Source organism: Solea senegalensis, linkage group LG5 (assembly GCF_019176455.1).
Source record: "Solea senegalensis isolate Sse05_10M linkage group LG5, IFAPA_SoseM_1, whole genome shotgun sequence".
In the NCBI taxonomy this organism is placed as follows: domain Eukaryota; kingdom Metazoa; phylum Chordata; class Actinopteri; order Pleuronectiformes; family Soleidae; genus Solea; species Solea senegalensis.
In genome coordinates this window covers 25,810,007-25,823,931 of record NC_058025.1, presented here as the reverse complement: position 1 = coordinate 25,823,931, position 13,925 = coordinate 25,810,007, and the positions used below count along the sequence as shown (strand labels likewise).

The 13,925-nt window shown below is 39.7% G+C and overlaps 1 protein-coding gene across 1 annotated transcript in view; it reads left to right on the top strand.

Moving 5' to 3' along the window:
* Positions 1–13,925, top strand: part of si:dkeyp-14d3.1 (transmembrane protein 132C) — a 136,685-nt gene that overhangs the window by 21,576 nt on the left and 101,184 nt on the right. Inside the window, exon 2 of the mRNA XM_044027168.1 lies at positions 7,466–8,354. Within this exon, the coding sequence (XP_043883103.1) occupies positions 7,466–8,354 (889 nt within the window). The remainder of the gene's footprint in view (positions 1–7,465; positions 8,355–13,925) is intronic.

Below are 13,925 nucleotides of genomic sequence, written 5' to 3'. Positions count from 1 at the left end.
GCTTCAAGGCATAAATCATCTGCAATGATCCTTGAAGGAAATATTGTATTTATTATTCTTGACGCATGGTCACAAATTCAATAGCCCTTATTAATTGAACACGGTGAGAGATATGATGGGGGTAATCCAATGGGACTAGAGAGCTCTCTCTCATCGCTCATGTTTAAGACTGTCCTGCATTGGCATTCATGGCAAAGTCCAGAATGATTCGGGGTCAGGATGAGGGGACGAGGATGTAATTGTAAACCCTGCCCGAAGAGTGTTTCTCTGTACACTTTGCAACATGATTTGCTGTTTTCTATTTCTAGAAAGGCAAATTTGCACAGTCAGGTAATGTCAGATAACCCCTTTATTTAACGTAAACATTTAAACTGTGACATCAGAGATTATTAAAATGGAATCACTTAAAGGTTAGTATCGAGGATTTAGTGCGATCCAGCAGTGAAGTTGCACAACACAACAAACAGAATGTTCCTCGTCTCACCCTTCACTTGCCAAGCGTGACAGAGATTAAGTGGCTTTCTGGTAACATACACTAGAGTTTGTGTTTGTCTGTTCTACCTGCTTTAGGTGTTTAGGGCTCATTCCAAATCAATGAAAACACAAGGATTCTTAGAGAACAATAATGAAAAGATAATATAATTTATTCAACCATTACTGATAACCTGTAATTACTTGCTTCTCACAGCTGATACAGATAACTGATACTATCATATTTTGTACTAAAAGAAGTGACCTTCCTATGACCAGTAGTCTATGCTCACATGAGGAAGGCTAAGACGTATTAAGCATAGATTATTTAACATCGCATAACTCTGACCCACTTAATTCAATTCAATTCAGTTTTATTTGTATAGCGCCAAATCATAACATACATTATGTCAAGGCACTGTACCTAGACAACATCAAGGAGGGCAGAGAACCCCAACCGTTCACACAATGAGCAAGCGCTAGGCATCAGTGGAGAGAAAAAAACTCCCTCTTAACAGGAAGAAATCTCTGACAGAACCAGGCTCAGAGATGTGCAGCCATCTGCCTCGACCGGTTGGGGTGAAAGGAAAATGGGGGATGGAGGAGAGGTGGGGGGCAGAAAGGGGGGAGAGAAAGGACAAGAGTGAGATGAGATAGAGACCGAAGAGAGAGAGAGCAGTAGCAGATACACAACAACTGTGTCAAGTTACAAGTTTATACAGTCAATGATGACATGTTTTTAGCAATACAATGTAATTTATATAAGCAGCAGCAGAGAGTGTTGATAAAAATTATACTGATATCGACTTTTAATTATAGCATAATAATAATGGTGATATGTATGATAGCAAAGCCTCGAAAACTGGATCTGGATCCTGCAACCTCCAAGATGAGGATACAGAGAGAGAGAGAGAGAGGAAAGGAAGGAAAGACACAAACTAGGGAGAGAACGAGACGAGGTTAATGACATATAAAAAGTCATATTCATACCCTGAGTGTGAGAGAGTGAGTGTGAGTGCACCACAGGCAATTCCCCCAGCAGTCTTGGTCTATAGCAGCATAACTAAGAGATGGTCCAGGTTTCCCTGAACCAGTTCTAACTATCTTTATCAAAAAGGAAAGTTTTAAGTCTAAAAGTCCTGGTAACTGAAGGCTTTGCCTCCCATTCTGCTCTTACAGACTCTGTGAACCACAAGTAAACCTGCATTTTGTGACCTAAGTGGTCTGTGAGGGTGATAAGGTAAGACTAGGTCTTTCAGGTATGAAGGGGCCTGACCATTGAGTGCTTTGTACGTGAGGAGGAGGATTTTAAATTTAATTCTAAACTGTACGAGGAGCCAGTGTAGAGAAGCTAACACTGGAGTTATATGGTCTCTCTTTCTAGTTCCTGTCAGAACTCGTGCTGCAGCATTTTGAATTAAGTGAAGGGTTCTAACAGACTTGTTGGAACAGCCTGATAATAAGGAGTTACAGTAATCTAATCTAGATGTAACAAAAGCATGACCTAGTTTTTCAGCGTCCTGTAAGGACAAAATGTTTCTAATTTTCATAATGTTCCACAGGTGGAAGAAGGCTGTTCTGGAAATGAGGTTTATGTGTGAATCAAATGACATTTCCTGGTCAAAAATAACTCCAAGGTTCCTCATATTATGCGGTCTGTTATGCAGTCTAATTGTGTGAAATGCAGCCACACTTTCGACCGCTCTCGGCTCGCCGTTATTGCTGTCGTGCTTTCGTAGTCTCGCTACACGTAGCTCTCCCAGACATTTCAATGACCGAAATTTGGCACCGATTCATTAAAAGTGAACCAATACTCGGTAGTACCGGCACGAATCGGTACCAAGTACAAAAAGTACCAGCTTTCGGTACCCAACCCTACTCTCCTCTCCAACCACCAAAGACCAAAGTGTCCACTGTAGCAACTTCAGGCTCAGAAAGTAACCACCTGTTCTCTGAAACATGCACTGACTGCATCAGGTCAATTAATTAGATAAAATGACATTATTGCTGTAATAATACAAATTAACACATCAGCTGACATTATTGTTCTGCTTATACACACTGGAGCTTTAAGAGATCATGTTAGGATAATTATTATCATATGCTGTCATTTTGCTACTTTCTATTGAGCTTTCTGCAAGAAAAACAAAGAAATGAAGAAACAAAAGCAGCCATCCAGGCAGCTGTTCACTTCTACATTACATTACAGGAGTGAGTGAGCAGCAGGGATGAGGGCCGTCCTTCACCGGTGTCCTTCTTGTGACTGTGAAGCTCCTCAGCCTCCGTGAGTGTGAAGGCTGCTCTTCACGCTCTCATTCCTTTTCGAGCTCTACGTTGGTGCAAAGCTTAAATTCCCTTTTATGTAAAAAAAAAAAAAAATTGTCGTTGGATAATGACAGAGAGGATAATAAGTGAACCATTTGAAGCTATGCGTGCTGGTACTGGTGGAGAGATTACACAGAAAGTGGACCAGTACTGACAAGAGATTGAAAAATCAATGTCATCAATGAGACAGTGCTTGTTAAGTGCAAGACAGACTCCATCCTCCTCTTCAGGTTATTGGTGTTATCTTAGATCCATCCAGCAGCTCTGACATTTGTCTTTTTTTATAAATACCCATTCAACTGTAACACTTTCCTTGGGCAAGCTTGGTCTCATGAGGTCCTGACAGCTGTTTTCATGACTCAGTCTCTATATGTTGAGATATGATAAGTGTTATAGTTTATTAGTGTCCTGGGTATAACACTAAACTGCATCCAGGCTGAGTGGGGAGGGATCAGTGCACCCCAACCTGAAACCTATAAAAAGCAGTCACTGAGTGTGGTCGTGCCACAAAACTGAGCAGGCCCTTGGGTTGCTAGGATTTGGAACCTTCAAGTCTCCAACGGCAGTTGTCTGGCAACTGGCGGATGAGAGCAGCGTCAGGCGGGCTCGTGTGGTTTAAGGCGGACCTTGACTGTAACACCCCAACCAAAACCAGAACGCCTCCATTCCCAATGGTGCCGCTTGAGAAGGCGGGTGGCTCTCAGGCTCGCAACCTAGCGATCCACCGTAAACAAACTCACCGATGAGCCTCAGTTTTCTCACCCTCAGTGTCCCCGACTGATCTGATATGGAACTTCTGCTCGGACGAGAGCGACTGCCTAGTAGTAATAATTTGTTAAATATCATCGATGAAAATATTTAAACGTCAGAATTTTATTAAAGGAATACTTCACCGATTAGCATTTAATTTTTTATTACTAGAATAGGGGTAGTATTTCTTTGAAAAATTGTGCTTCCCAACCTCTGTTTCTCTTGAGTTGAGAAATATCTTCATTCTTTTCTTTGTTACGTGCCCACCACTTGGTCTTGTTAGCATAACTGCAGAATTAGCGTTGCAGTTTCAAGCCTCCGACCATGTGTCGCTAATTCCACACTTTTTAGACCCACTCGTAAGGGGACGTGACCTCAATCCCAAAATGTAAACAGTGTCCGCCATCTTTGCTAACAGTTACACTAACAGGACCAAGTGTCACTGGTGGGCACGTAACAATAAAAAGAATGAAGATATTTCTCGACTCAGGGGAAACTGAGGTTGGGAAGCACAATTTTTCAAAAACACTAGCCCTATTCTAGTAATACAAAGCTAAATGAAAATCAGTGAAGTATTCCTTTAATTTATACATAATGTGTATCAGGTGTATTGATACACATTAAGTGTTGAAATGGGCATTTTTCAAAGTTGAATCATTCGAGTTTTTCTTGTATCTTTGCATTATATAACTGTATCAACTGCATTGATGCATTACAATTTGTTATTTTATGCATTTAACTGCTTTTAAATGCAATAGACATTATAAACAGTATGAACTGGTGGCAGCACTATTGTGAAAGAAATGGACACTTATAATCCCATAATTGAGATGTACATGTACAGTGGGCTCCAAGAGTCTGAGAGCACTTTCCACTTCACATGAATGCACAAATGACCTGGTACATGGCACAGCTGTATTTTCGAAGTCAAAATACATATACAGTATAAGACAAATGTCTGCTCCACCGGCAACAAAAGGTCAGACCTCATGGAAAGATCCATTATCGGGACCATTTCATGTTCATATAACCTCTAACTACACTTATACCCGCTGACATGTCCACAGAGAGAGAGAGATGAAGACAGAGGGAGCGGCAGGAATATTTAAATCTGCTCGCATTTCAATGACGGCAACATAACCTATGATTATAAATAAAAAGTAAGATCCCCTATAGCTAATGTCGATGCTGCATTAGATATAGGTTGTTCTTTTTAAAACAAAAGAAAGATCTTTTTGCAATATTTGATTTGCAATATCAAATTAAGAATATGGGGAATTAGATATGTTATTAAAACCCTTAAGCCCTAATCATGGGTGTATAACTAATTCACTTTTTGAGGTATAATCTAAACAGTACTATTTTTATAATTTGATTAATATTAACGGCAGTTTCTGTGATTTTTCAGCTTCTTAAATATGAATATTTTCTGGTTTCTATGCTCCAGAAAACAAAGAAATCCTTCAAACTGAATCCTTTTGGTGTGTGGACAAAACAAGACATTTGATTATATTATACTATTTAATATTTTTCAGCATTTTCTGACATTGTATGCATTGTATGCTTGTGTGCTTAGAGCAATTCTGTGTCAGAGTGTTGACGCATCAGAACTACGAACCTGCACAGAAAAACAAAGAGCTACTGAAGGTTGAAAGGTGTTTTTGTATTGTGTGTTTTTTTTTTTTTTTCTTCTCCATGGTGACTCATCAAGATAATGCTTTGTGCAACTTTATAAGTTTTCAATCCATAACGGAGCTTTTGCAGATTCTGATTGAGTCGGATTTGTGTGTGTGGAGATTTTCTGGCTTCGCTTGACCTGAGATAGGAATACTGTGTCGATGTTTAAATTCAATGTGATTATCCTGGCGTTTATGATCAAGATCTCATGCAAACAGAAGCAAAATAGAGTCATAACAGTATAGAGATACAACTACACAATGCACATTTTGTGACCTTGTCTGACTGAGGACTTTTCTCTGGTTTCCTCCCACAGTCCAGAAAACACACGGAGGTTATTTGACCACAGGACTGTGAGAGTGAGAGGTTGTGAACCTGGACTCTTCGCCCTGCGTCAGCTGGGATTGGCTCCAGCAGCCACTGAGACGCTGAATGAATAAAAAAAATAAAGAAAGAAAAGGTTTTTAAATCCCAAAACTTCTATGACTTTATTAAAAAGTGACTCGCGTCAACGCAGGCTTTCAGGTTAATACATTTAGAACAGTTGGACTAAATCGATGTCCATTTCTGGATCTAAATGTCAGGCGGTCAACATAATATGAACTGCTTGTTCTGGTTTTTGACACAGTGACTGTTTCATGTAGGCACACCTCATCTGTATTGGATTTTCTGTTCCATCTAAAGCTGGATTTGTCTTTGATTTAAAGAGATTTTAAGTAATGCCATGGATGCTTGCCACCTGTCTTTTCACATTTTCATTCAGGGAGCTCCTCTAATTGCTCTAATCTTGTAATTGTAAAAAGTGAAAGCCTCATTCATTCATTCATTCATTTATGTATATGATTTATTGAATATATGCAGTGCAGCCTTGCGGAGATTTGACAAACATTCATGTGCAGACGACCTTTTCAACCCTTTACTCTACATTAAATGGAAGTCAGTTAAACGATGATAACAATCATTCATGTAACATACATTTATAATGAATAATTAATGAGGACTCGGCGGGGAGTTGTACATGTGCTCCTATATTTCCCAGTATGTGTAGAAGCAGAGGTGCCGGTCACATTTGAATTGTTAATGTCAGCTGTGAAGAGCATTTCATGCAGAGTGAGGGACTCAGTCCGCTCTTTGCTTTCACTGTACTTCAGATATGAGAGTGGGAATCACATTATTACAGAGGCAGCAGATCAGAGAGGGCGACTCTGCTCTGCTCTGCTGCGTCTTTGCTGGACCCTCACGGTGCATTTGCAGAGAAATGCCACGACTTGCCAACCAAAAAACACAAACCTGCCTGTTCAGGGAAAATGGACAGTTGCAGCCCATCTGCATCCCTTTGTCCCTCTGCAGGACGTCAGTGTTTGTCTTGACCAGTGCAGCACAATGGACAAGTCTCAGTTTAGGATACAATGTCATGAGGAGGCAGATGCTTTTGTGATCAGTTCATTTATTGTTCATATAAGGCACAATCATAGTCCAATGAGCGTAAAATAAGAGGGGAAATGGCAATAAAGAACAATTTGTCTCTTTTTTTCCTTTGCCTTTAGGAAAAAAACAAAAAAGGCAAATCTGATGCCTGTACTAACAACCAAAGTCATTGCTTTCTTAATTTTATGTTATACATACATCCTGTCTTTAAGTTATTATCTGTTTGTACTGTATATACTCCTGGTTATACAACTTTGGTGCATTATGCACATCATGTAATCCCTGCCCGTGTCACATTTATGAGACATGCACTGACAGTAAAAATGATTGTTCTGTTATCCAGCTCACATCTCACAGCGGTATGGCTTGAAATTCATAATGTGTTATAATTTGAATCATCTTGTGTTATGTAGGTCAAATTTTTGTCCTTCACCACGTACATTCATACTCGTGTAAACTTTTGTAAATAAAGAGTAAGGTGAAGGTAAATAAATGTTTGTCTTAGAAGAACAAGCGCTAAGCACGATTACGCAAGCTTTAATCGGGAAAAACAAACATGGCGACGAATTTTGATCACATTCAGTGAAGTTAAAAAACAAGGTTGGAAGAAATAGGGCATCTTTAGGGTGTCCTGCCTAAAAGTAGGGCGTCTATGGACGCTCTGCTGTCCGTCAGTGTTGATTCGGTCCCCACACATTGATCAATGTATGGGATACTGGACATGTTAGTTGCACCAGTGTCAGCAGAAGAGGATGATGATGATGATGATGATGATGCAGACTCTGTGACTCGACTCTTCTCCTCTCTCTTGCAGTAGCAGACTGTCGAGTCTTGGAGGGACTGCAGAGATATTCCTCCATCCCCACATACCTGCCTGTCAACTACCAGATGCTCAATGCTGACTTGGCCTTCTTCCTGAAGGAAGCCAATCAGGATTTCATGCGCAACTCCAGCCTGATGTCGCGGACGGAGCCCTTTTTCATCTACCAGGCTCGGAGTTTGCCCTCAGTCAACGCAAGCTATGGACCTGTCTCTGCAGAGCAGCCTGTCCCTTTAGAGCTCCTGCAGAGCCCGGGGACGTTTCCCGCCTCCTCGGTTTTTACCTTCAACTGGAAGGTGCAGACGTTTATCATGAATACCAGGATTCACCTGGCCAAGCCCAGAGTCCAGGTTCTGTTCTATATTGCAGGGCGGGACTGGGACGACTACAGCACCATTGACAAGCTGCCCTGCGTGCACATGTTTGCGTTCCACGAGACCCAAGAGGTGCATGGCACTTGCCAGCTCAAAGGGGAGCTGGGGCTGTGCGTGGCTGAGCTGGAGCCACTGGCCGGCTGGTTCAGCCCGCCAAGTGTGGTGCCGGGACGCCAGCGGAACCCCGAACTGTCCGAGGCCACTCCGGTAGAGCTCTACTACGTGCTCCAGTCCACAGAGGCAGGGGAGTGCCACTCAGAGGACGCCAGGAAGGACAGCTTCATCCGCTCGAGCCAGGAAGGGCTGTTTGGCTCATTCACCTCCACGCCGCTCAAGAGGATTGGCGGTGTAAAGCTCTACCAGAACCCCAGTCCTCCTCCTCTCGCTGAACACAGGCTGGATAATAACTTTATGGTCATGGTTCCAGCTACACCCATGAGACAGAGGGAATCCGTCTCTGCCTTTATCACAGTGTCTGCCTACTCTCCTGTGGAGATGTTTACTCTCAGGTAAGAAAGCTTTGTTTTTCTTCTTCAGTGCAGTGCCTGGCTGATTTTTCTTACAGCTCAACAGCCACTGTCTATTTACTTTTGCATACTATGTTTGCCATTTTTATTTTTCCCACAGGTACTATGAACACTGAGGTTTAATTTTCTAACAAAATGCAACACTAAAGTAAATATAAAAGTGGTCAAACATTCACTTCTCCCTTGTCCTATTAACAAAGTAAAAGGGCTATTAATGTGAGCAGACGTTAGGCATAACAACACAGGTTAAACCTGTTCTGTCCTTTTCTGCCCTCCATCATCCATAATAATGTCTTTCATTATAGCAAGTAATTCCATTGTGAAGTGGCCCGACAACATCAATATGAACATGAGTAACGACAACAACCGGTGTGTTGTGTTTTCAGTATATATTATTTATTATATGTGTCGAGACGTCTGTGAGAAAGTCTGTGCATACACGCTCGCACATTTAGCAATTTTTATGGGTAATAAAATCAAAGTCAATCTGTGATCTGGGGATAAAATGACAGGCCAGCCGTTTGTGTTGCCAAGGACTAGTGCTAAGCTAAGCTAAGCTAAACTAAGCTATCCGGTTAATCGATGGAAGATACTATCGATCTTCTCAAGACAGAATGTTCGCAGAAGGCAAGTTTTTTTCAAAACTGCTACTGTTCCATTAACGTTTGTTGTAACTTGATGTGTTTAGTATACGTTTGCCAACATACACGGGACATTGTTTATTGTTTTATGTCCATGGTCTTAACTGCCTCTAAACATCCACTCACAGACCAATCTCTGTCCTTTTAGAAACAGCCAGATGCCAAACTATTACGTTGACACGTACTTTCAGCACCATGGACAGCGTAACTTGCTTTCTCATTCACTCACTTACAGACAGACAGACAGTTGTGTGCTCTTTCTCTCCCTATAACGCTGTTCCCACCTAGTATCAACAGCCATTCTGAGAAATCCTAATACAAGTGGACAGCTGTCAGTCCTTCCTTCCACACCTGGTATGCTCCGGAATTTTTATAGCCGCCCTGCATTGCACTCCCTTAGGCACACACTTATATGCAGAATAGCTACAGTATATGAAAATATGCACATCACTTCTGTCAAATTGCCACATTTTTATCCCAAACTAAAAGCACCACAGTAAATGATGTATGATATACAGATGAAAGCTGATTTGTTTCAGTAGTTTCAAGTAGTTTGCTGAAGAAAAAATCCTGCCGACGCAATGTGCAGAAGGCTTTAACTTTAAGAACGGGTTTAACTAGAGATGCACAGAAATTAAAATTGTTTGCCAAAAATCAGGAGAAAACCATTCCGGAAAAACCAAAAGAAATCATTATGTCAGTTCTGTACCATTGTTATTATCAAATTTATCAAATTTTGTTGTTATGGATGGGACTGTGTGTAGTTACTTCACTAAAGTCACAAAACAGCTGGCAACCGTGTCCGTGGACGACGTGTTCATATCATTTCGAGTTAAATTCATAGTAAACGGCTGAGATTAAGAACGAGCAGGATTACATGGTGAGTGAGGCTGTTGATAGGTACTCATTACAGTGACGGGGTGAGACAAAGTGATTTATAGATTATTCACATGCAATGCAAATGAGGGTGTCATTAATTAAAATGCACGTCCATTAGGGTAATGAGTGAAGCTGATCTTAATCACATTGGTTCAGAACATTTACAAACCTTTGCATGTGCTGTAACAACCCGTGGGTAAAGCAGTTGCCTGTGTGTGTGTGTGTGTGTGTGTATGTATAAAAGGCTATATTCCTTAAAGATGGAAAAATTTATTTTACAATTTCATATTAATCTCCATCGATGCTTTTAATATATGCTTTTTCCTGTATCCTCTGCACAAATCATCACTAACATCTTAGTCTGCAAATTCACTCCCACTCGTCAACAGGGGTAGATACAAAAACAAAAAAAAGCCTCTAACCCTACGCAACTGGATAGACCTGCAAACAATCACACCAATGATCTGGATGACGATTACAGAGTGACAAAAATGAGTCATCAAATGTGCTTGTTGTAATTTTCTAAGAGCAAAATGATTCAGTTTTTAATGATTCAGTTTCTTTGTTTTTATGGCACAAAGAAACCTGAACATATTCACATTTACAAGAAATCTTGTTTTAATCATGAAAAAAAGCTTCAAACGGATTCAGAATAGTTGACGATCAATTTAAATCGATTCATCGAGTAATTGTTTCAGCTCTAGACTCGGCTACATCTATAGTTGAAAACTAAAATTCTCTGCTTCACTCAACAGGTTCTTTCTTCAAAGTGTTTGATGCACATCTAGGCTGTAGAATTTTGAACTTTCACAGGTTTTATGGTTCAAGTTTGAATCATCACCATAAAAAGTGAAATAATCAAACTGCTTTTTAATGTAAACATTGATATTTTTAATGATGAACCAGGTTAAAGAGATATAAATGTTTGCAAATCTCTTTCATCACTAAGCAGAATTGGAATGGAAACCCAAATCCCTCTAAATTAAGTAAATGGAATTGGAAATCAATTCGAATCAGGGCCTTCGGTGAATCAGGAAATCATTGGCATTACCCAAACCTAATTCTTCTCTTATTTTCCTTTTCCACTTATTTACTAATGAAGATACTTTTCCCACTTAACAAAAAACAAAACTCCACATTTGCTACATTTAATAACAAATTTGTCCTGAGGTGATTAAAGCATAGCAAAAAATAATGTCTGTCATCAGTCAAATGAAAAGGCCAGACTAGCCGCGCAGGCTATGCCTGTGGTGTTGTTACTTGGCAGCGCGCGGTGCATGGCGGGCACAGGCCCGGCCTCCTGAGAGCGACAGATACGGCAAAGGCCTCTGTGTGGTCCGAGGTGATAAGGCTGTCCACGCACATGTATTTGTTCGAACATTTAATCGCCAGCGCGGAAAACACTTTGATCTCTATATTCACAACATCATTATTATCTGTGTAGTACACACTTCTGTGTCACGCGGACACACGAGGAGCTTATGGTTCCTGTGAAAGCTGTCGAACAAACAGTGGGTTCTTCAGTTTCGGGTGTTTACTTCACTTTTTTCATGTTTATTAGACCCTCTGTTGCCTTTATCCAAGGCCAAATCATTCACATTTTGTTCCCGTAAACCTTGTTCAGCTTGAGCGCAGGTAAACAACATTTCTGTAGGTTATTAAAAAACGTTTGTTTTTCTAAGATGAAAATAGAGCTATTAAGCTCTGCCGAAGAAAAACAAATCCTCTCCTTCAGGTTTCACCTTCCTCTTCTACATTATGCTGAAAGGTTCATGCTGGGTTAGCTGTGGCGCAATGAAAGCTAATTTCGCATTTATTTAATAGCTGATCATCCAGCCAATTTATAGCTATGTGGAAGCCCAGCGTGGTATGCCTTTCTGGGGTATTTCCATGCCACTTTTAAGTTGATTGGCTCTGACTTGATGTGACCTCCTCTGCGTTAATTGGCCGTGTCACTCAGAGGCAGGAATGTTTTCCTACACTTTACTTTCCATCAAATCCAAAAACAAAAATCAGTACAGTGTGGTTGACGAGCCGCCATCCATGTAGAAAGATTATTTGGAAGTGACTTCAACAAGAAAACTAATGTTTATTGTCAGAGGTGGATGGAGAGGATGCAGTCTTATTTTAATGTGAAGCGTTGGAGCTTGAAGGGAGCTCGGTTGGTAATTTTTTCCTCACAATTATGTTCCCTTCAAGCCCCAACAGATGATACAAACTAGCTCCTTATTTATTGTAACAGCAGAGATTTTACCAACACAAGTTCTATTATTTTTCTTTGTGTGATACAATGAAATCAGTCCCAGTTAGTTTAGAATATTTGTGGCTCAGTTTGCGTGGGAGAGAAACAAGAGGCAGAGGAAGCCGTTTCAGAATATAAAACACAATTATATATTGTAAAACAATCTAATTGCATTCCGCCGAAGTAATAGGAGCCTTCTACTCAGAAAACTGCTTAATTTCTCCATCACTGGTCTAAATTATACACGTGCAAGTGTGCAACAACTCATGTTGTAGTAATTGTTATAATTTTAGAAATAGATTTACAAACAATTAAATCTTAATCCGTTGAGTTTGTCATGTCTTTAAAGAAGGACGTTTTAATTATATTGACAAACACTGCAGGGCACAAGTGACTGCTTCCATATACGGTAATACATAAATTCTTAATGATATTCATAATTTGACAAAGTTTTCAGAAGAATGGTTTTGTGGTTATAATTTGTAATCCCATTATTTAAAATGTTTAATCTCATAATTCCAATTTTTTTTGTCTCATAATTATGACCTTTTATACCGTAATTCCAACATTTTGTCTCATTATGACGTTTTATCTCATAATTCCAATTTTTTTATCTTATAATTATGACCTTTTATCCCATAATTCCAACATTTTGTCTCAAATTTTGAGTTTTTATCACACAAGTATGACTTACTTTGAAAATATTTTTATTATCAAGGCTAAATTTGACCTCTTTCTGGCTGAAATTGGCTTCCATAACGTACAGACTCCATGCAGAAAGGCCCTCATTGGTGCTAAACTAAAATAAAAATGTAATATTTATGTTTTTCATAATTCAGTCTAGACATTAACCTTTTGAACAGAGAGCATTTTGGCTGCTTTTTGCCATTTCTATGTTAAAACATATATTATATACAGAGGTTAGAAGGACATGCAGTGTGTTATATCCTTTTTATTAGCACAACCTAAAGGCAATCTGATGAAAAAACTATGACTACTAACAACTACATAAACACACCTGAGCAAAGAGTACTGAATTTGTGAAGTTTGGAAATACGTCATAGTCACTTGGTTCATTTTTAAGAACAAAAAGTGATATAAAATGAATCATTTTTTTAAAAGCCTGAATATGTGACCTATAAACACACACCCCCAGGATGTCCGTATAAGGAGTTGTGTATTATTCCCACGGCACTTTACCGCGGGTGCACCTGCGGCGCTAATCCGTGCCGTGTGACCACTAAGGGTTAAGACTGTGAAAGGTATTATAGTTTTTGCATATCGTTTTTAGAATGCCAATATCATTGAACAGATCTTTTCTCTGTTTGTTTTAGCGGCACACTTCACACTTGAAAAATAGATGCCGAAACTCAATTAGCAATTAATTAGTAATTAGGGCAGGGAAAGCAATCACAGCTGTGAGGAATGTAAACAGACCAGCAAAATAAAACGGTAAATAACAAAAAAAAACAAGTAAAACTAACAGAATCTTTCTCTGCCAATATTCAGATTAAATTTCTTTTTTCTGCCTGTCATTTCATTTTATAGTCATTCTCAACAACTTATTTTTACTTTTATTTGGTCAAAGATAAATTTGTCAAAGGAAGTCATCAGTTAATTATAATCAGTTAAGATGGATGATTGATGTGGATTCCTTTGCCATAGTCCTACTTTGATATTTCCACCGCTTTGTTGTATTGGATGTAAAACATTTGCTATCACTTGGCGGCAGACTGCTGCGCCGTTTCATCTCCAGCACGAGTTTCTCCTTGTAATGTCATCAGAGAACAG